Here is a 20,966-nt window from a genome sequence, read left to right as displayed (position 1 = left end):
GTCCACACCAAGGAGGCCAGCCATAGGGGCCCTCTGTACACTCACAGCATCCACAGGGCAAACAGGCAGGGCTCGGGCAGTGTTCATGTGGGATAGCTCACCCCAGAGGCAGCTGCATCATCTCCACAGTCCTGCAGGGCACAGAGACATTCTGGTGCCCCCCAACACGCTCTGCCCAGCTGGAGTGTGAGGCACTGGGCCAGCGGAGCCCACGGAGGCGCAACTGCTGGCAGGCTGGGACGGCCAAGGGAGGGGCTCCCATGCACCAAAGCAGGAGGTGTTTGGACTGACTTTCCATCACTTTATTTTGCAAAAATAGAAAAGTCCCCCCTGCGACAGAGCAGGGCGCCAAGGGGGCGGGTGATGGGGAAGGGGCTTTTCCTTTAAAATACCATGTAAAGCTTGGCTGTAAACATGACCGAGGGGTGGGGTGGGTGCAGATCCCCCCCTCCCAACTTCCCCCAACAGGGTCCTTGGCTTTAAGGTCTGGGGTATTTCTTTTTGGCAGCTCAACAGGATCAGGGAGCAGCAGGGATATGGGGGGGGGGGAGGAGCCTCACTCCAGGGTGGAGCTCCTGGGGCTCCCCCTGCCCCACACCCTGTGGGGGGGTCCTTTCCCTGGGTAAACACAGGCCAATAAATAGCATAGGGAAAGTGCTGCCCGAAGGGGCTGTAAAGGCCACACCGGCCTGCAGGGGGCAGCAATTTCTCCACTCACCCTGCCCCTGCAGCATCCCCCATAGGCATGGTCTGGGCACCCCGCAACCCTGCTTCTTTGCAGGCGGCAGCGCCCCCTTCTGCAGGAGTATGGAACTGCAGCCCCAGCACCAAAAGGGGGGCCAGAAGCATGCAATCCCCCCATCTTGTAGTGTAGCAGATCGGGGACCCTGCAGTGGGTGCTGCAGGGAGGGGGGCACCCAGAGGCTGTAAGCATTGTGGGGAGAGTGGATTCAACTGCCACCACTCCCCGACACTGCCCGGGGGGGCGTTGGGGTCACAGGGTGACAATGCTGTCCCTAGGGAAGGATGGAAGGGGACATTTGGGGGAGATCGGGGGGGATCTGGCTGTAGGGGAGATCTGGGGGCTGCCCGGGAGGAGGTCTGCCTACTTTGGTCCATAGGGGTTGCTGTAGAGCAGTTGGGGGGGGTCAATGGGGCCAGGCAATGCCCAATGAGGAACCCCCCCAGGGGCAGCGTTCCAGGATGCTGTGCAAAGAGCAGTGCCCAACAGTGCCCATTTCCTGGGGCACCGGGGTGTGTGTGATGGGGTGGGGGATATGCCCCACGGATTCACCAGGGAGCAGCCTGGGGGGCAGGGGGAATAAGTCCCCTATAAGGGGAAGGATGGGAGGGTGGCAGCTGTCTTGGTCCCCCTGTGAACGCTGGACTCCTGCTCTCCAATTGCCACGCCCCATCTTTGGTCTCTAGTGTTGTGTGTTCCCAAACTCATCAGCCCCGAGGGTGGGGTGGGGGGATTGTGGAGAACAACGTCAGGGAAGGGAATGAGCGGGAGTCACAGGTGCGGGGTTTGGAACTGGCGGTTCCAGGATGGGGGTGTGTCAAGAGTTGAAGACACCCCAAATACACCAAACCTGAACAGCACCAAAAGCACAACCAGATACAGCCCTGCAGCCCAGCCCCTCACCTGTCTGGGGGCCCCCCATCCCAGCACAGTCCCAGGGACCCCCTTACCCGCCCCCCACCTTCAGCAAGTAACCCCAAACCATTAGCACTTTACACAACAAAAATCATAAAATAAAATAAAACTCCCAAACTTGGACCTCACCCTCCACCCCGAGATCTGCGTCCTCTGAAACCTGCAAGACACTGGGTGGGAGGCAGCATCCATCCTGGGACAACGTGCCCCTCCCCCGCACTCAGCCGTCTTTCCCACCACACCCCGGTGTCCTGCGCTTTCCATGGGGGGGGCTGCTCTGCTCCCCGCCTCCCCCCAGCCACAGAGCACTGCGCCAACAGGCCCAGACGCCTGGCTTCCGCCGGGAACATCAGTTTACGAGGTCTTGATGGATCTTGAATCCGCAACCTGGAGGCAGCATCGTTGGGGGAGGGGACACCCCAGTATCCCAGCCCAGCTCCCCTCACTGCCGAGTCTCTCTCTGGCTCCAGGGTGCCCCCATTGGACGGGCAATTGCACTGCTGAGGAAAAGTCAGGGGGGCCTCCACTGGACACCCCAGGTCCATTTCCAGGGATCTGCCCCGCCCCCCGACCCAGCCTTGCCCCCTGATTTTTGGCTTGGAGTCAAACTTTGGCAAACAAAGAAGCTGGGGGGGCAGGTTTCCAGGCTGCCCCCACAGGGCTCCCAAAAGAAGGTTAAGGCAAGAGCTACATCTCTGAGGCAGCCCAGACAATCTCCATTAGCTGCCCCCCAGTCCAGCCCCCCCCCAGCAGTGGGGGGCAAAGTGAAGGCAGCTGTGGCTTGTTCAAACCAGCTGGGGGTTGGGCAGCGGCGGGTGGGGGTGGTTACTCCCAGTGCCCACCCCACTCCTGAGGTGCTAGGGGGTTTCCTTTGGGCTCTTGCTCTCGGCCGGGCTCTCCTCGGAGCTGGGGGGGTCTGCAGATGGGGGTGGCTGCGATGAGTCATCCTCGAACATTTCGGGGTTTTCCAGCATCTCCCGGATGAGGGGGGGCATGGGGCCAGGGATCTCCATCTTCAGGGTGATGGCTCGCTCCGCACCTGCGATGGGGGTGGGGAGAGGAATGGTGAGCCAGCACTGCAAGAGGCTGCGAGCTTCCTGCAGCACTGCCGTACGGAGTACCAATGCAGTGAGCTACCTCACAGCGGTGCCGTCAGTACCAGATGGGAAACAGGTGCTGTGAGCATCCCAGCAGCAGTGCCTTGAAGCACCAGCGCTGCAAGCTTCCCTGAGCAGTGCCCTGCTGACAGCATGCACGCACCTTTGGTGCTGATGCCTCGCAGGTCGGTGATTTTCATCAACATGCGGGGGAACATGTACGGCTTGTTGGGTCTGCGGCGGCGGGCATAGATTTTCAAAGCTTCCAGCAAGGGCTCCTGCAGCTTGTCCACCTTCTCTGGCTCCTCCAGGTCCATCCGATCTGGGGGGACACATGTGCTGGATGGTACAGCTCCGTACTCATCCTCCCCCCCCCCAGCACACTGGGAGAGGCTGGGGCTGGAACAGCCTGGCGCTCCCACCTCACAGCACCCCCTGCTGGGAAAGGCTGGGGCTGGAACAGCCTGGAGCTCCCCCACAGCACCCTCTGCTGGGAGAGACTGGGGCTGGAACAGCCTGGAGCTCCCCCACAGCCCCCCGCTGGGAAAGGCTGGGGCTGAAACAGCCTGGAGCTTCCCCACAGCACCCCCTGCTGGGAAAGGCTGGGGCTGGAACAGCCTGGAGCTTCCACCTCACAGCACCCCCTGCTGGGAAAGGCTGCGCTGGAACAGCCTGGAGCTCCCCTACAGCCCCCCGCTGGGAAAGGCTGGGGCTGGAACAGCCTGGAGCTCCCCCACAGCACCCCCCGCTGGGAGAGGCTGGGGCTGGAACAGCCTGGAGCTCCCCCACAGCACCCCCCGCTGGGAGAGGCTGGGGCTGGAACAGCCTGGAGCTCCCACCTCACAGCACCCCCTGCTGGGAAAGGCTGGGGCTGGAACAGCCTGGAGCTCCCGTACAGCACCCCCTGCTGGGAAAGGCTGGGGCTGGAACAGCCTGGAGCTCCCGTACAGCACCCCCTGCTGGGAAAGGCTGGAGCTGGAACAGCCTGGAGCTCCCGTACAGCACCCCCTGCTGGGAAAGGCTGGGGCTGGAACAGCCTGGAGCTCCCGTACAGCACCCCCTGCTGGGAAAGGCTGGGGCTGGAACAGCCTGGAGCTCCCCCACAGCACCCCCTGCTGGGAAAGGCTGGGGCTGGAACAGCCTGGAGCTCCCCCACAGCACCCCCTGCTGGGAAAGGCTGGGGCTGGAACAGCCTGGAGCTTCCCCACAGCACCCCCTGCTGAGAAAGGCTGGGGCTGGAACAGCCTGGAGCTCCCCCCACAGCACCCCCTGCTGGGAGAGGCTGGGGCTGGAACAGCCTGGAGCTCCCCCACAGCACCCTCTGCTGGGAGAGGCTGGGGCTGGAACAGCCTGGAGCTCCCCCACAGCACCCCCTGCTGGGAGAGGCTGGGGCTGGAACAGCCTGGAGCTCCCCCCACAGCACCCCCTGCTGGGAAAGGCTGGGGCTGGAACAGCCTGGAGCTCCCCCACAGCACCCTCTGCTGGGAGAGGCTGGGGCTGGAACAGCCTGGAGCTCCCCCACAGCACCCTCTGCTGGGAGAGGCTGGGGCTGGAACAGCCTGGAGCTCCCCCACAGCACCCCCTGCTGGGAGAGGCTGGGGCTGGAACAGCCTGGAGCTCCCCCACAGCACCCTCTGCTGGGAGAGGCTGGGGCTGGAACAGCCTGGAGCTCCCCCACAGCACCCTCTGCTGGGAGAGGCTGGGGCTGGAACAGCCTGGAGCTCCCCCACAGCACCCCCTGCTGGGAGAGGCTGGGGCTGGAACAGCCTGGAGCTTCCCCACAGCACCCCCTGCTGGGAGAGGCTGGGGCTGGAACAGCCTGGAGCTCCCCCCACAGCACCCTCTGCTGGGAGAGGCTGGGGCTGGAACAGCCTGGAGCTCCCCCACAGCACCCTCTGCTGGGAAAGGCTGGGCTGGAACAGCCTGGAGCTCCCCCACAGCACCCCCTGCTGGGAGAGGCTGGGGCTGGAACAGCCTGGAGCTCCCCCACAGCACCCCCTGCTGGGAGAGGCTGGGGCTGGAACAGCCTGGAGCTCCCCCACAGCACCCCCTGCTGGGAGAGGCTGGGGCTGGAACAGCCTGGAGCTTCCCCACAGCACCCCCTGCTGGGAGAGACTGGGGCTGGAACAGCCTGGAGCTCCCCCACAGCACCCCCTGCTGGGAGATGCTGGGGCTGGAACAGCCTGGAGCTCCCCCACAGCACCCCCTGCTGGGAGAGGCTGGGGCTGGAACAGCCTGGAGCTCCCCCACAGCACCCCCTGCTGGGAGATGCTGGGGCTGGAACAGCCTGGAGCTCCCCCACAGCACCCCCTGCTGGGAGAGGCTGGGGCTGGAACAGCCTGGAGCTTCCCCACAGCACCCCCTGCTGGAAGAGGCTGGGGCTGGAACAGCCTGGGGCTTCCCCACAGCACCCCCTGCTGGGAGAGGCTGGGGCTGGAACAGCCTGGAGCTCCCCCACAGCACCCCCTGCTGGGAGAGGCTGGGGCTGGAACAGCCTGGAGCTCCCCCACAGCCAGCGCTCCTCCCCCCACAGCACCCGCTGCTGGACGTGACCGGGCTGGCATAGCCCAGAGCTCCCCCCACAGCGCCCCCACTGGGAAAGGCCAGAGCTGGAGCAGCTGTGATGGAGGGGGTGTGGTGCATCCCCCCTTCCTGGGTTCCTAGGGAGGCTGGCCGGTACCTCCGCAGATGAGGCAAATGGCACTGAGCAGCCCGGTCTCCGTGTCGTCCATCTCCAGGGGCAGCAGTTGCCCGGCGAAGGCGAACACCAGGTCGGTGAGGGGCCCGAACCCGGCGTTGTGCATCTGGGTGCGGTTCAGGGTCAGCCCGTCCGAGAAGGTCATGGTGTCCTGCTCCGGCGTGTAGCGCGTGCAGATCCGCAGCATCTGTGGGGCGGGACGGGGAGTGAGCGCCAGGCAGGCCTGCTGGGCCCGCCCCTCCCCGCAGGCTGCGCCCCGGCCCCCTAGCCCGGCCCAAGAAGGGGGCAGGCACAGTGGGATGGGAAGCAGCTCCCGGCAGCGCCTCACCAGGATGTCCAGGCAGGCGGCCTTGAGAAGGGTGATCTGGTCTGCGATGCTGAGGCTGGTGAAGCCGGGCAGGCGCTTGGCAAACTCCACGATCTTGATGATGCACTTGGTGGCCAGTTCGCTGAACTTGTCCCACAGCCCCAGGTCCAGCTGCACCCGGTGATCAGCGCTGGAGTTCTGGGGAGGGGGAGCGCTGAGTGCTGGGGCCTGGGCAGGGATCGCCCCTACAGACGCTGAGTGGGGGACAACCCACCTGGGGTGCCCGGATCCCCTCCGTCCGTGGGGGCCCTCTCCCCCCCTGGGGCCAGGCACCCCGACTGCACAGAACCCGGGCGCCCTCCCCTCTCCCCCCACTGGGGCCAAGCACCCCGACTGCACAGAACCCGGGCGCCCTCCCCTCTCCCCCCACTGGGGCCAAGCACCCCGACTGCACAGAACCCGGGCGCCCTCCCCTCTCCCCCCCCTGGGGCCAGGCACCCCGACTGCACAGAACCCGGGCGCCCTCCCCTCTCCCCCCACTGGGGCCAGGCACCCCGACTGCACAGAACCCGGGCGCCCTCCCCTCTCCCCCCCCTGGGGCCAGGCACCCCGACTGCACAGAACCCGGGCGCCCTCCCCTCTCCCCCCACTGGGGCCAGGCACCCCGACTGCACAGAACCCGGGCGCCCTCCCCTCTCCCCCCCTGGGGCCAGGCACCCCGACTGCACAGAACCCGGGCGCCCTCCCCTCTCCCCCCACTGGGGCCAGGCACCCCGACTGCACAGAACCCGGGCGCCTTCCCCTCTCCCCCCCTGGGGCCAGGCACCCCGACTGCACAGAACCCGGGCGCCCTCCCCTCTCCCCCCACTGGGGCCAAGCACCCCGACTGCACAGAACCCGGGCGCCCTCCCCTCTCCCCCCCCTGGGGCCAGGCACCCCGACTGCACAGAACCCGGGCGCCTTCCCCTCTCCCCCCCTGGGGCCAGGCACCCCGACTGCACAGAACCCGGGCGCCCTCCCCTCTCCCCCCACTGGGGCCAAGCACCCCGACTGCACAGAACCCGGGCGCCCTCCCCTCTCCCCCCACTGGGGCCAGGCACCCCGACTGCACAGAACCCGGGCGCCCTCCCCTCTCCCCCCCCTGGGGCCAGGCACCCCGACTGCACAGAACCCGGGCGCCCTCCCCTCTCCCCCCACTGGGGCCAGGCACCCCGACTGCACAGAACCCGGGCGCCCTCCCCTCTCCCCCCCTGGGGCCAGGCACCCCGACTGCACAGAACCCGGGCGCCCTCCCCTCTCCCCCCACTGGGGCCAGGCACCCCGACTGCACAGAACCCGGGCGCCTTCCCCTCTCCCCCCCTGGGGCCAGGCACCCCGACTGCACAGAACCCGGGCGCCCTCCCCTCTCCCCCCACTGGGGCCAAGCACCCCGACTGCACAGAACCCGGGCGCCCTCCCCTCTCCCCCCCCTGGGGCCAGGCACCCCGACTGCACAGAACCCGGGCGCCCTCCCCTCTCCCCCCACTGGGGCCAGGCACCCCGACTGCACAGAACCCGGGCGCCCTCCCCTCTCCCCCCCCTGGGGCCAGGCACCCCGACTGCACAGAACCCGGGCGCCCTCCCCTCTCCCCCCACTGGGGCCAGGCACCCCGACTGCACAGAACCCGGGTGCCCTCCCCTCTCCCCCCCTGGGGCCAGGCACCCCGACTGCACAGAACCCGGGCGCCCTCCCCTCTCCCCCCACTGGGGCCAGGCACCCCGACTGCACAGAACCCGGGCGCCTTCCCCTCTCCCCCCCTGGGGCCAGGCACCCCGACTGCACAGAACCCGGGCGCCCTCCCCTCTCCCCCCCCTGGGGCCAGGCACCCCGACACCCTCCCCCCACCGGGGCCAGGCATGGAGCCCAAGAACCCTGACCCCTCTGCCCATAGGGGCCAGGCACTGGTGCCATGTGGTGGCCAATGTGCAGGATCCCAGCTCCGCTCTGCCTGTGGGGATTGGGCAGACAGCCTGGCTGAGAACAGCCTCACTTCGTGACAGAAGTGGGCGCCGGGCTCTGTTATTCTCAGGGGCTTGGGGTGCAGGGACCCAGAGGCCAGTCCTGAGGCTGGCATGGAGGGGCAGAAGGGAGTTCCGGGGTCTCACCGTGGTGTATTTGCCCAGCTGGCACAGCGAGGGGAAGGTCTCCTGGTGGGCCTTGCTGACTTTCTGGATCAGCTCCTCCAGCTCGGGCGTCATTTCGTAGCTGTCCACCACGGCCTCCTCCTTCACATCCTTCTTCTTCTTGTTGCGGTCGTTCCGCACAGCTGCCGGGGAGAGGCGGGTGAGGGCGGCACCGTGGAACCAGACCGACCCCCGGCTGGGAGCGTGTGGGACGCTGCGGTCGAGGGGGGTTAGGCCCTGGAGAGCTGACCCGGCCAAACACCCCCACAGTTGGGAGACTCCTCGGCCGGGTCGCTGGCTGGTGTAAAGGGCAAGAGCCACTGACTTGAGCAGGGCGGGGACGGTTTGTATCAGTCGGGGTCTGGCCCAGCTCACACCCGCTGGGAACCTGGCCCCACTGGCTCCAGTGCAGCAACTCCCATTTACACCATGCAGGGATCCAGCCCCAGCGCTGCCCAGGTACCCCGGCTGGGGCCACACGACTGTCGCTGTAACGTCTCAGACCACATGCTTTGGGCAGCCCCATATGGCTAGTGGGGGGCACAGCAGTTAGGGCTGCAGGAGCTCTGGGTTCTAGTCCTGCCTCTGCTGGGTGACTCACTGCTGACTGTGTGCCTCAGTTTCTCCATGTGGGCCCTGTGTTTGGGCTGCCCCTCTAGGTGTATCTTGCATTGCCAGAGAGAGGGAAACTGGTGCACAACCCAGGCCCTGGGCAGGAAGGAGCAAACCCTGCCCCTCTAATGGGAACTCCCCCGCTCCAGGCCTGTGGTGCTCTGTTTCTGCCCCGGTAACATGCAGACACAACGGTCCAGACTCTTACAGCCAGAGGTTCCGGGTTTGAGCCCCATCCAGGGTATTCGGCCACCTTAGTGCCAGAAACCACTTCCACCGGCAAAGCCATTGGCCCAGAGCGGAGTTAATCAGCAGGGATGGTGCAGCTCCCTGCCCTGCGACAGGTGCACATTACCACCTGTGGCCCTGCGTGCAGCCAGCTCCCTGCCCTGTGACGGGTGCACATTACCACCTGCGGCCCTGCGTGCAGCCAGCTCCCTGCCCTGCGACGGGTGCACATTACCACCTGTGGCCCTGCATGCAGCCAGCTCCCTGCCCTGCGACGGGTGCACATTACCACCTGCGGCCCTGCGTGCAGCCAGCTCCCTGCCCTGCAACGGGTGCACATTACCACCTGTGGCCCTGCATGCAGCCAGCTCCCTGCCCTGCGACGGGTGCACATTACCACCTGCGGCCCTGCGTGCAGCCAGCTCCCTGCCCTGCGACGGGTGCACATTACCACCTGTGGCCCTGCGTGCAGCCAGCAAGGGGGCAGCTCCCTGCCCTGTGACGGGTGCACATTACCACCTGTGGCCCTGCGTGCAGCCAGCAAGGGGGCAGCTCCCTGCCCTGTGACGGGTGCACATTACCACCTGTGGCCCTGCGTGCAGCCAGCAAGGGGGCAGCTCCCTGCCCTGCGACGGGTGCACATTACCACCTGTGGCCCTGCATGCAGCCAGCTCCCTGCCCTGCGACGGGTGCACATTACCACCTGTGGCCCTGCGTGCAGCCAGCTCCCTGCCCTGTGACGGGTGCACATTACCACCTGCGGCCCTGCGTGCAGCCAGCTCCCTGCCCTGCGACGGGTGCACATTACCACCTGTGGCCCTGCATGCAGCCAGCTCCCTGCCCTGCGACGGGTGCACATTACCACCTGCGGCCCTGCGTGCAGCCAGCTCCCTGCCCTGCGACGGGTGCACATTACCACCTGTGGCCCTGCATGCAGCCAGCTCCCTGCCCTGCGACGGGTGCACATTACCACCTGCGGCCCTGCGTGCAGCCAGCTCCCTGCCCTGCGACGGGTGCACATTACCACCTGTGGCCCTGCGTGCAGCCAGCAAGGGGGCAGCTCCCTGCCCTGTGACGGGTGCACATTACCACCTGTGGCCCTGCGTGCAGCCAGCAAGGGGGCAGCTCCCTGCCCTGTGACGGGTGCACATTACCACCTGTGGCCCTGCGTGCAGCCAGCAAGGGGGCAGCTCCCTGCCCTGCGACGGGTGCACATTACCACCTGTGGCCCTGCATGCAGCCAGCTCCCTGCCCTGCGACGGGTGCACATTACCACCTGTGGCCCTGCGTGCAGCCAGCTCCCTGCCCTGCGACGGGTGCACATTACCACCTGTGGCCCTGCGTGCAGCCAGCTCCCTGCCCTGCGACGGGTGCACATTACCACCTGTGGCCCTGCGTGCAGCCAGCTCCCTGCCCTGCGACGGGTGCACATTACCACCTGTGGCCCTGCGTGCAGCCAGCTCCCTGCCCTGCGACGGGTGCACATTACCACCTGTGGCCCTGCGTGCAGCCAGCTCCCTGCCCTGCGACGGGTGCACATTACCACCTGTGGCCCTGCGTGCAGCCAGCTCCCTGCCCTGCGACGGGTGCACATTACCACCTGTGGCCCTGCATGCAGCCAGCTCCCTGCCCTGCGACGGGTGCACATTACCACCTGCGGCCCTGCGTGCAGCCAGCTCCCTGCCCTGCGACGGGTGCACATTACCACCTGTGGCCCTGCATGCAGCCAGCTCCCTGCCCTGCGACGGGTGCACATTACCACCTGCGGCCCTGCGTGCAGCCAGCAAGGGGGCAGCTCACAAGACAGAGGGAGACAGATGTGACCCAGGAGCCTCTACACACCCTGGGGCCCAAAGTATGGCCTCTGCCAGGCAGCTGGGAGCTAGGGCCACCTCCTGGCCACCCAGGCTAGGCCCACAGGACTGGGCTGGGGAGCTGGGCTGGGCTGGATGTCATCTCCTCTGAGCCAGGCTGCAGCGGGCTGGTGTCCCCACCTCCCCACACGTTTTGCATCCACTGCCCACCCTGCTCCTCGGAGCTGGGCCCTGCCTGCCGCGGTTCCCAGCTGCCCTGCCAGCCGGGCCGAGCCTGCACTTGGGAATCGCTGAGGCTTGTGCTCAGCCTGGTGAAAACAGGAAACGAAGGACACGGATACAGCACTGGGGGCTTCTCATAAACGGGGGGTCGACATGTCACTGCCCCCCTCCCACTTTGCCCACAGCGTGTGCCCAGGAGCCTGTCACACCAAGGCTGGGAGCTGCTGGCTTTGGCTAACCGCTCCCTCCAGCCTGCCCGGTGCCCCCACATCGCCCTGCCTGTACATAGTGCACCAGCTGGCAGCTCCCTGCGGCCTGCCCGGTGCCCCCACATCGCCCTGCCTGCATAGTGCACCAGCTGGCAGCTCCCTCCAGCCTGCCCGGTGCCCCCACATCGCCCTGCCTGCATAGTGCACCAGCTGGCAGCTCCCTCCAGCCTGCCCGGTGCCCCCACATCGCCCTGCCTGCATAGTGCACCAGCTGGCAGCTCCCTCCAGCCTGCCCGGTGCCCCCACATCGCCCTGCCTGCATAGTGCACCAGCTGGCAGCTCCCTCCAGCCTGCCCGGTGCCCCCACATCGCCCTGCCTGCATAGTGCACCAGCTGGCAGCTCCCTCCAGCCTGCCCGGTGCCCCCACATCGCCCTGCCTGCATAGTGCACCAGCTGGCAGCTCCCTGCGGCCTGTACCCTGGGGGGGGGGGGTGCTGGAACCTGATTGCTGTCCAGCTTCTACCATGGGGAAAGGGCACCTGGGCGCCCCGTGCGATTGGCTAGTGGGTGTCTCATGAAGGTTGACAGCCAATGGAACAGGCTCCTGGGGTCCCACGTGGCTTCTCTGGCAGGCTAATGGCCAATGGGCATGGGGCTGCGGGCGTCCGGCTTGGGCCAGGCGATGGTGTCCAGCAGGAATGAATTCTGGCCAGCTGGCTGCCTGATGTGGCGGGGCTCCAACCGGCTGTGAGCAATGGGGCTTCCCACTCTCCCTCTGCCCCCAGGTGGCAGGGGAAAGAGAGCAAGGAGCCAGGCTGCAGCCTCCGTCCTGGGAGGGGTTCAGAGCTGCCAGTCCAAGCCGGGGCCCAGTGCTCCCATTGCGTGTGCATCTCCCGGCCCGCCCTGTGGCCGCGAGTTTCCCGGCTGCACTTCCTGCTCACCCCAGGCTGGAGCGCCAGGGGGAATCTGGCAACAGGATACGAGAGTCGGCAGGATATCCACTTATAGCCCGGCCAGCACAATGCGGGCAGGGAGGGGCGGGCAGCCAAGCTGCCCCCCAAAAGCAGGCAGACACCCCACTGCCTGTGGGTCCGGCCCCACCCCGACATGCACCACAGCTGCCACCGTGGGGCCGGGGCAGCTGCTCCCCCGCTGGAAAGCCAGGCTGGCGCGTGGGGGTGGAGAACTAGGTGAGACAGCTAAAGGGGAGCAGGCCCTGGGGGTGCGCAGGGCAGGGCACCCCCTTGATCTCTTTTCAGGGGGTCCTGGAGCCCATTAGATGGGTAAGTGCGGGGGGGAGGGGGTGCCATGGCTCCCCGCCCCTGCCCAGTCCTGGCCCAATTCCCACACACCACCCATTTCCTGTCTCCTTCCTGAGCGCCCCCGCCCCCCCAATCCCTCTGCCCTTAAAGTGACAGGGGCCTGTAAATCATTGGCCAGGGCTGAGACAGAGACATTCCTAAGGACGGGCTCTTAAAGAGACAGTGATGAATGGGCCCCACCCGGGCGCGCGCGAGGACATGCCTTAGCAGTGGGAGTAAAAGCAACAGCGAGGAGAGGCACTCTGTCTCCAGATGGGCCATGCGGCTGACAGCGCTCTTAAAGGGGCAGCCGCCCGCTTTCCACGGCTCAAGCTATGCTGGCTTCTAAGTCCCAAGGGCGTGAGCCTCCAGGGATCCCTGTGCCGTTGCCACCTGGCCCCAGCAGCCCAAGATCTACCCATGTGGCCTAGCGGGCCCACAGCCAGAGCCTGGATGCAAACTCCCTCCCCTGCCGCAGACCTCAGAGCCAAATGATCCAACCTGGCTGGTCAAACTAGCCCCAAAGGCGCCAGGGGGCACAGATCTCTGCAAACTCGGGTTCAGCCCCCAACCGGTGTGGGGCTGGGAGCACCCGCCCCCCCGCCTCCCCCCGCTGAGCAGCTCTGCAAACTCGGGTTCAGCCCCCAACCGGTGTGGGGCTGGGAGCACCCGCCCCCCCCCGCCCCCTCCCGCTGAGCAGCTGTCCAGCCGTGCGCTCAGCACTGCGTGGACCACACAAGAGCATGTGGGGGCAGACAGCTGGGGGAACAGGTGCGCGAGAGCAGATACCTCTGGGCATGTGGACATGCATGTACCTGGCAACCTCACAGGGCACCGTCCCAGCTGGAGCTGATCTTCCCTCCGATCCCATTGCAGGTTGGTTCTCCCCCATGCACGAGTCCCAACCTCCCTGTCCCCTCTGTCCTGGCTCCGGACCTCACCTTCTTTGGACATGCCAACCTCGAAGCACTTCTGGAGCCGGCAGTACTGGCAGCGGTTGCGGGTCACCTTGTTGATCTGGCAGTTCTTGTCACGGTGGCAGGTATACACCATGTTTTTCTGGATGCTTCGGCGAAAGAATCCCTGGGGGGGGCATGCAGCCACGGCAGAGGTGGGTGAAGGGGAGAAGGGGGGGTGTTACCCCATGCTCCTTGTGGCTCCGAGCCAGTGCCTTGGCAAAGCTGCACCCCCAAAGTCAAACTGAACCCCTCCCTGCACCAGCATCCCTCCCCCGGCCTGGCAGGCTGGAGCACCAGCTGTTGCAGCAGAGAGGATCAGACCAATGGGCCATGGTCTGGCTCCACCACTGGGGCCCCTGGGCTCGGTAGTCTGACCTGTGCAGCACAGGTCTCCCCAAAGCCCTGCGCCCGAGCCCCGACTCTGGGGCTAGACTGAGGCATGGCAGGGCCCAGGCTGGAGTGGGGCATGGCCAGGCAGAGAGCAGGAGAGACTCTGGTGCCACCAGGGTGCCTGAGATGATGCCAGCAGGCGAGCCGCCCCCAAGGTGGGGAACCCCCTTGGTCTGACCTGGGGGGGAATTCCTGCCCAACCCCTGTCCGGCAGCTGGGGAAGCGCCAAGACCCTGGGCAGCAGGCGACTCTAGCTGCCCCCAGGGGTGCCTGCCGGGACGTCAGAGGGAGCTGCCTGAGCCCCACCCAGCACGGCGCACTCCGAGGGGAGGGGCCCCATGAGCCCTCCCGCCCCACTCACCTTGCAGCCTTCGCAGGAGCTGACGCCGTAGTGGTAGCCGGAGGACTTGTCGTTGCAGACGAAGCAGGGCTTGTAGACGCGGGGGGGCGGGGGCGGTGAGGGGGAGCTGGGCACCATCTCCTCCGAGCTCGTGCTCTGGGTCTCCACAGCTGCAGAGAGAGGGACGGGCAAGGGCATCAGGAAACCCCAAGGGGCAGCCAGGCAGCTGATCCGGACAAGAGCCTTCGCTGAGTCCTGGAGAAGGGGGGGCTGGGGCGCTCTGGGCGGGGGTGTTTCAGGAACATGCTGCTGTGGGACCCCTGGGGCCTAGGACAGTCAATGCAATTTGCTAGGAATTTAAGACTGGCCAAAATAGCCAGAGGGGAAGGGGGGGGGGAACCAAATCCCTCCCAGCCTGCCCCTATACCAGAGCCAGCCCCCCCAACTGTTCCCCTTCCTCCCTCCCCCCCAGGCCAGAGCCAGCCCCATTCCCCTGCCCCCCACCAGCCAGCCAGGCGCCCCAGGCTGGGCTGCAAACTGCTTTCAATTCTATCTTTCAGCACAGAGTGAATTTCCTGTAGCCACATTCCAGCCCAAACAGGTTGGAATTGTTACCAAAGCCCTGTAAGCTAATCCCCACTCCCCCCCCCCCCGACCCACTGGGGGGATGGAAGGGACACACCCAGACCCCCATGGGGACTGCAGGCTTAGCCCTCCACAGCAGACCTGCATTGTATCCGTAGCTTTAGCCCCATCCCGAAGACTGCACTCAGCCCCTGGGTCCCAGAAGCCCCCAGGCCAGGCAGACACTGCGATGGGATGGTGAGGGGGAGGGAAGGGGGGCAAGTTTGAACAGTCTCCAAAGCATCAATCTCCCCTCTTCGCAAAGCGACCAGTAGGGGAGTCCAGGCTGCGTATCCCATGTTCATTTTGCTTATAGAAGGAAAACAATGGCAACCCTACAATAACAAACCTGCGTGTATTGACCGACGCTGATAAGCAGCCCTACACCAGCCCACTCATACCCCCAGCTCCAGCACCCACACAAAACCCTGCAACAACAAACCAACTTCCAAGCAATCTTTCTTCCCTGTAGGCTTGGGGGTGGGGGGAGTTTTTAAACCCTACGTTTCCAGCCCGTCAGGTTATATCAGTCACCTCCCAAACACAGCTAGATGCCACTGCCCGAGCCTGCGGCCAGCCAAAAGCAGTAACTCAAATGGCTCTCTCGTGACATGGTGTTAACTCTGGAACTTAATGATGGAACCGCCTGAGAAATACCATAGGTGGAGCTTCCAGGCAACTTGCAGAGTTCAGCAGCATCCCACAGGATAAGTGAGAACTTTCATGGGGAGTTGTTTTAAACCGAGAGCACATTTCATTCACTGTCCGGCTTCTCTTGTGCAAATTGCAGTCTGAGAAGCAACTGCCCCCTGCGCACTACAGGTGAGTAGCTGAGCGGCGGATGTGTGCACTGGACGCACCCAGAGCTGCCCACCTGTGTGCCATAGGCCCATGTACTGTTCATGGCGGAGGGGGAGCAGCAGAAGGCAGGGCTATGCTAGAACAGGGTGTAGGTTCTTTCCCTGCTGCTGTATTATCTCCCTGAAGCGACACGGGGTGCCCCCTACAGAGACGTTTTCCACAGGGTGCAGTTTAGGCCACCAAGGAAAAGGGTGAGAATTGGAGCTGGAAGGGGGCTGGTTCTGCAGCCGACCGAGTGCGTGTGCATCTCTGCAGTCTCGTCCTGACGCACCCAGAGGGTTACACCCCCCCAGCTGTTTGCTTCTGGGGACCCTTTCCCAGGCTCTCTCCTTGGTGCCCTGCCGATGGGCAATGCCCAGGTTCTGTGCTGCACCTCTCCGGCTCCCTTCCTTGGCTCCAGCCTCTGTCAGATCCTTTCCCCTCCCTGGACACTGGCTCCCACTCTCCCCCTGCCCAGCCCTGGGAGCAGACAGCTGGGCGAGAGGGGGCATAAGTAGCACCAACACGCCTGGGAGCCCTTCTACCTTCCACCTCACAAGGTGCGGGCACCTCTCCCAGCCCCACTTAGTGCTGGAGGGAGGGCCCACTGCCCTGAGCTGGTGCCTGCTGCCTGGCACCAGGCTGGTTCCATGCAGGGCACAGATTCCATGGCCAGGCACTTCTGCAAACTCAAGTCTCCCAGCAGCAGCCTCTGGTGGCAGCAGCCAGAATTCCCAGCTTAGGCAGAAACCCTCCGCGGCCAGGAACCGGAAATGGCAAAGTGACACTCCCATGACACAAGCGTTTGTGGCCACCCTCTGCACGTGCAGCACCTTGCACACCAGGCTCCCCAATCGCAGTTGGGGCCTGCTGGCACGACTGTAGCAGGGGGCGGAGCGGGTGCTTTACTTAGTTCTCCATTCACCAGCCCTGGAACTGAGGTGGTCACAAATGGCACTAAAATGATGAGGGGTTTGGAACGGTCCCATATGAAGAGAGGCTAAAGAGACTGGGACTTTTCAGTTTAGAAAAGAGGAGACTGAGGGAGGATATGATAGAGGTCTATAAAATCATGAGTGGTGTGGAGAGGGCCGATACAGAAAAGTTATTTATTAGTTCCCATAATAGAAGAACTAGAGGACACCAAATGAAATTAATGGGGAGCAGGTTTAAAACTAATAAAAGGAAGTTCTTCTTCACACAGCGTGTAGTCAACCTGTGGAACTCCTTGCCAGAGGAGGCTGTGAAGGCTAGGACTATAACAGAGTTTAAAGAGAAGCTAGATAATTTCCTGGAGGTTAGGTCTATAAAAGGCTATTAACCAGGGGATAAAATGGTGTCCCTGGCCTCTGTGTGTCGGAGGCTGGAGAGGGATGGCAGGAGACAAATCGCTTGATCATTGTCTTCGGTCCACCCCCTCCGGGGCACCTGGTGCTGGCCACTGTCGGCAGACAGGACACTGGGCTAGAAGGCCCTTTGGTCTGACTCAGCACGGCCGTTCTTATGTTCTTATGGCACACGGCAGACGAATTCCCAGCCCCAACCCCAAAGTCTGCACCAAGAATAGTGAGAGACGGGCAGGGAGCAAACCAGGGCACAAGCAGAGTTTACCAAGTGTGCATGGGGGGTCAGGTGCATGGCTTCCATGAGCTCCCGGGTGCCATGGTGGCCACTCCAGGCCCCTCCCATTCTCCTGCCCCCCATGTGTGTGCACAGGTCCGAGAGGCAGAAACGCCAGCCCCGCCCATGCAATACTGCATTGTGGGGAGCCCCCAACACCGCCCTGGCTCTGCTGGCCCAGGGCCTGGCCCAGCTGCAGGGTGTGGGGCATTGGCTCTGCCATTTGCGGCCCAGGGGCACCTCCCTTGCATCCTGGGCGCAAATTGTCTCTTGCTGCAGGCAGCAGCTCCCTGCCCAGGGGGTCCCCGGCCCCTCCAGCTAACGCTCAGGGCGGGCGTCTCTCCCAGGCACAGCCCAGCCCGCACGTCCAGGCATCCGCCCCGCCTGGCGACTGCACCGGAGCAGCAGAGAACAGGCCGGCCCAGGTTTGCCTGCCCTCTGCACGGCTCCGCCGCCAGCCTTCCCTTCTGCCGCGCAGAGCGAGGGCCACGAGCAGACCCTCAGCTCCGAGCCCCCAGGGATCTAGGGCAAACCAGCGGCTGGCCCCACGGGCCGAACCTGCATCTAGTGGGCCTGCACGCCTCGCCCCTGGCACCCAGCTCTCCCTGGGGGGGCAGTTAGCCTTTTGCCCCAGTTATCTCCATACATCCCTTAGGCAACCCTTCCCCCAGAGACGCCTCATCTCCATGACAGACAGGCCAAGCTGCCCATTAGAGGCTCATGAATTTTAACCCTCTGCATTCTTCCCTTCTTTCCCAAGGACAATAGGGGCTTTGAGCCCCACCCTGGGACTCCCCTTGCGGCTGAGAGATCTGCAAAGAGACAAAGGAGGGGAGGGCAAGGTGATTAGATCTCAATTACAGCCTTTTATTTACCTGAGAGTGACCCATAAACACAGGGAGGCGCCTTTGAAAGGCTGGCTGGGGCCAGGGAGCTGCATGGGAATGTGTTGCTACTTCAGTGGAGCCCTGCAGGAGAGCAGCTCTGTGGATCCTGGTTGTGCAGGGCACAAATATTAGAGCATAGTGATAGAAATGTAGCCGTGTTAGTCTGGGGTAGTTGAAGCAAAATGCAGGACAATGTAGCACTTTAAAGACTAACAAGATGGTTTATTAGATGATGAGCTTTCGTGGGCCAGACCCACTTCCTCAGATCAAAATATTAGAGCATGTGTGTGCAAAAGTGAGAGAGTGGCTTGGTCAGCAGCCGCCAGTGAGTGTGTCTGGCTTTGATTCCGGGTGTGCACAGACGCCAGTGAGTGTGTCTGGCTTTGATTCCGGGTGTGCACAGTTGCCAGTGTTTCTGGCTTTGATTCCGGGTGTGCACAGACGCCAGTGAGTGTGTCTGGCTTTGATTCCGGGTGTGCACAGACGCCAGTGAGTGTGTCTGGCTTTGATTCCGGGTGTGCACAGACGCCAGTGAGTGTGTCTGGCTTTGATTCCGGGTGTGCACAGATGCCAGTGAGTGTGTCTGGCTTTGATTCCGGGTGTGCACAGACGCCAGTGAGTGTGTCTGGCTTTGATTCCGGGTGTGCACAGACGCCAGTGAGTGTCGGGCTTTGATTCCGGGTGTGCACAGACGCCAGTGAGTGTGTCTGGCTTTGATTCCGGGTGTGCACAGTTGCCAGTGAGTGTGTCTGGCTTTGATTCCGGGTGTGCACAGACGCCAGTGAGTGTGTCTGGCTTTGATTCCGGGTGTGCACAGTCACCAGTGACTGTTTACATGCAGGTATCAGTCACTGTGCGCTGCTGATCAACCGCCTCCCACCTCTTTCCTGCCCCAGCCCCAGAGATCTGCCTCCAGACCATGGGACAGGGAAGGCCTCTCCCTTCTCAGCATCTGAGCCTTGGGACCCAGCTCCTGCCTAGAACCCCACCCTCTTGCAGGACACCAGGAATGAGAGCGCTGGAGGGCAGATGCCTTGGGGAGGAGGGTGCGGTGAGACAGCAGGTCTCAGGCTACATGGTGGGCAGAGGCTGGAGAAATCCAATGTGAACTAGATCTGGCCCCAGGTGCCGCCCTGCCCCATCACCCTCTGCCCAAGGGCCATGCAGGATCGGGTGAGTCCCCTTCAATGGTATGAGGGGCCTGCTATGGGGCCAGGGGACTCCCCTGCTGGGAGAGCTCCACGTGCCAGTGCCATGCGGCTCTCCGTGGGTCTGAGGCTGAGCTGCTGGGCAGAGGGCCACTGACCCTCTTGCCCCCAGGGAAGAGCTGGTTGTAGGCTGGCTCCTAGCAATCACAGCACCTCCCTCCATACACACTCCAAGGCGAATCTGCCCTGCCTTGGTCTCACAGAGGCAGGATCAGGCCCGGGATTAAGGGTTCCTTTGGGAAGAGCATCAGCTCCCCTCTGCCTCCTGCACAGCCATGGGTGTCCCCCCTATGGCTCCCACAACCCCCGAAGAATGGGGTCCCTGGATCCCCCTCCATTCCCGCCAAACCTTGGCCCCCGTCCCCTGGCTGAGATGCAACCTCCAGGAGGCAGGTCTCTGGGAAAGGGGATGAAGAGTGGTGGGGAAGGGACACAGCTGGAATGGGGGAGGAGCATGGGTCCCACAAACCAACCCGGATCAGCCTGGACTGTCTAGCCCCGCGGAGCCATCAAGGTTGGTGGACTTGCCTGGCCAGGACACTCCCCAGATACTAACCCTGCTCCCCAGTCTCCCCAAAATCCCATCCCCCCAGCTCTGCTAGATACTGTTCCTCCTCGACACAGCTCTCAAAACAACCTGCTTCCCGTAGCAGGCTCAGCAGAACCAGCTCCGCCATTTCACCAAGGACCAAGGGAGCCACGAAATTCCTGGCCTCCTGATTGCATTTTACAGCCTCCTTCCTTCCTGCCGGGAGCAGCAGAGTGGTGGCAAAGAAAGAAAGAAAGAAAGAAAGAAAGAAAGAAAGAAAGAAAGAAAGAAAGAAAGAAAGAAGAGGCGGGGCGGGGGGCAGAGAGGGGGATAGCTCTTTCCGGCTTGTGGCTTGGGGGAGCCCTCCTAAATCAGGGTGATGCTCAAACCCCAGAGCCACAGCCACACGGGCTAGGGCATCATTAGCAGAGAGAAACCGCAAGCCCTGCAACAGGTGGGAGCAGAGGGGAGGAAATAAATCCCACACCAGGCAGCTCATGCTGTTCCCAGGGCCGCCCCTCGCTGTGAAGAGGGGAAGAGCTGGGCCCCTCCCTCGGGCACCAGCCATGTCTGATGCTCTGTGCTGCCTTTCGTCAGGGGCGAACGCACCCGCACATGTAGCAGGTGGAACAGAGCAGCCAGCCCATGTGGATGGCTCAGCTTGGGCCTGGGGCTAGACGTGGGGGCAGGATCCCCCTGCATGTGGGACTAGCACAGTCCTGGCTGCTGGGTTGTAAGTCTGGCCTTGGGAGGGGAGTGTGGCCGATTAGCCTGACCCCGGGGTTGAGAGCCAGGATCCCAGGGAAGAGCGTGGATGTCCCTATGTGCGGATCTGGGAGAGGCGGGAGCGAGGCAAATGCGCCTACTAGGCAAAGCAGGGGCCAGGGAATGAGCTCTCGGACGGAGTATGGTGGTTAAAGTGCCCAGAACGCCTCCCTCCCTCTATTTCCAGCTCTCACTGACTCGCTGGGTGGTCCCAGGCAAGGCACGGCATCCCCAGGGTACAGGGCGGTTAACGGGACGTGTCCGCGGCATCCCCAGGGTACAGGGCGGTTAACGGGACGTGTCCGTGGCATCCCCAGGGTACAGGACGGTTAACGGGACGTGTCCGTGGCATCCCCAGGGTACAGGGCGGTTAACGGGACGTGTCCGTGGCATCCCCAGGGTACAGGGCGGTTAACGGGACGTGTCCGTGACCGCCCCAGGGTACAGGGCGGTTAACGGGACGTGTCCGTGGCATCCCCAGGGTACAGGACGGTT

The 20,966-nt window shown here is 64.1% G+C and overlaps 1 protein-coding gene across 2 annotated transcripts in view; it reads right to left on the bottom strand.

Annotated features, from left to right (window-relative positions):
- Window positions 1–287: 287 nt before the first annotated feature.
- Window positions 288–20,966, bottom strand: part of RARG (retinoic acid receptor gamma) — a 67,729-nt gene continuing 47,050 nt past the window's right edge. For both annotated transcript variants that reach the window (XM_075915754.1, XM_075915755.1), the window contains 7 exons: window positions 14,020–14,168; window positions 13,251–13,392; window positions 7,905–8,065; window positions 5,781–5,957; window positions 5,435–5,639; window positions 2,918–3,076; window positions 288–2,696 (listed from right to left, as the gene is read on the bottom strand). In XM_075915754.1, the coding sequence (XP_075771869.1) occupies window positions 2,515–2,696; window positions 2,918–3,076; window positions 5,435–5,639; window positions 5,781–5,957; window positions 7,905–8,065; window positions 13,251–13,392; window positions 14,020–14,168 (1,175 nt within the window). In that variant the 3' untranslated portion in view covers window positions 288–2,514. The remainder of the gene's footprint in view (window positions 2,697–2,917; window positions 3,077–5,434; window positions 5,640–5,780; window positions 5,958–7,904; window positions 8,066–13,250; window positions 13,393–14,019; window positions 14,169–20,966) is intronic.

The sequence above is a fragment of the Pelodiscus sinensis genome, unplaced genomic scaffold, assembly GCF_049634645.1.
Source record: "Pelodiscus sinensis isolate JC-2024 unplaced genomic scaffold, ASM4963464v1 ctg164, whole genome shotgun sequence".
In the NCBI taxonomy this organism is placed as follows: Eukaryota; Metazoa; Chordata; order Testudines; family Trionychidae; genus Pelodiscus; species Pelodiscus sinensis.
This window is presented reverse-complemented; position numbering and strand designations above follow the sequence as displayed.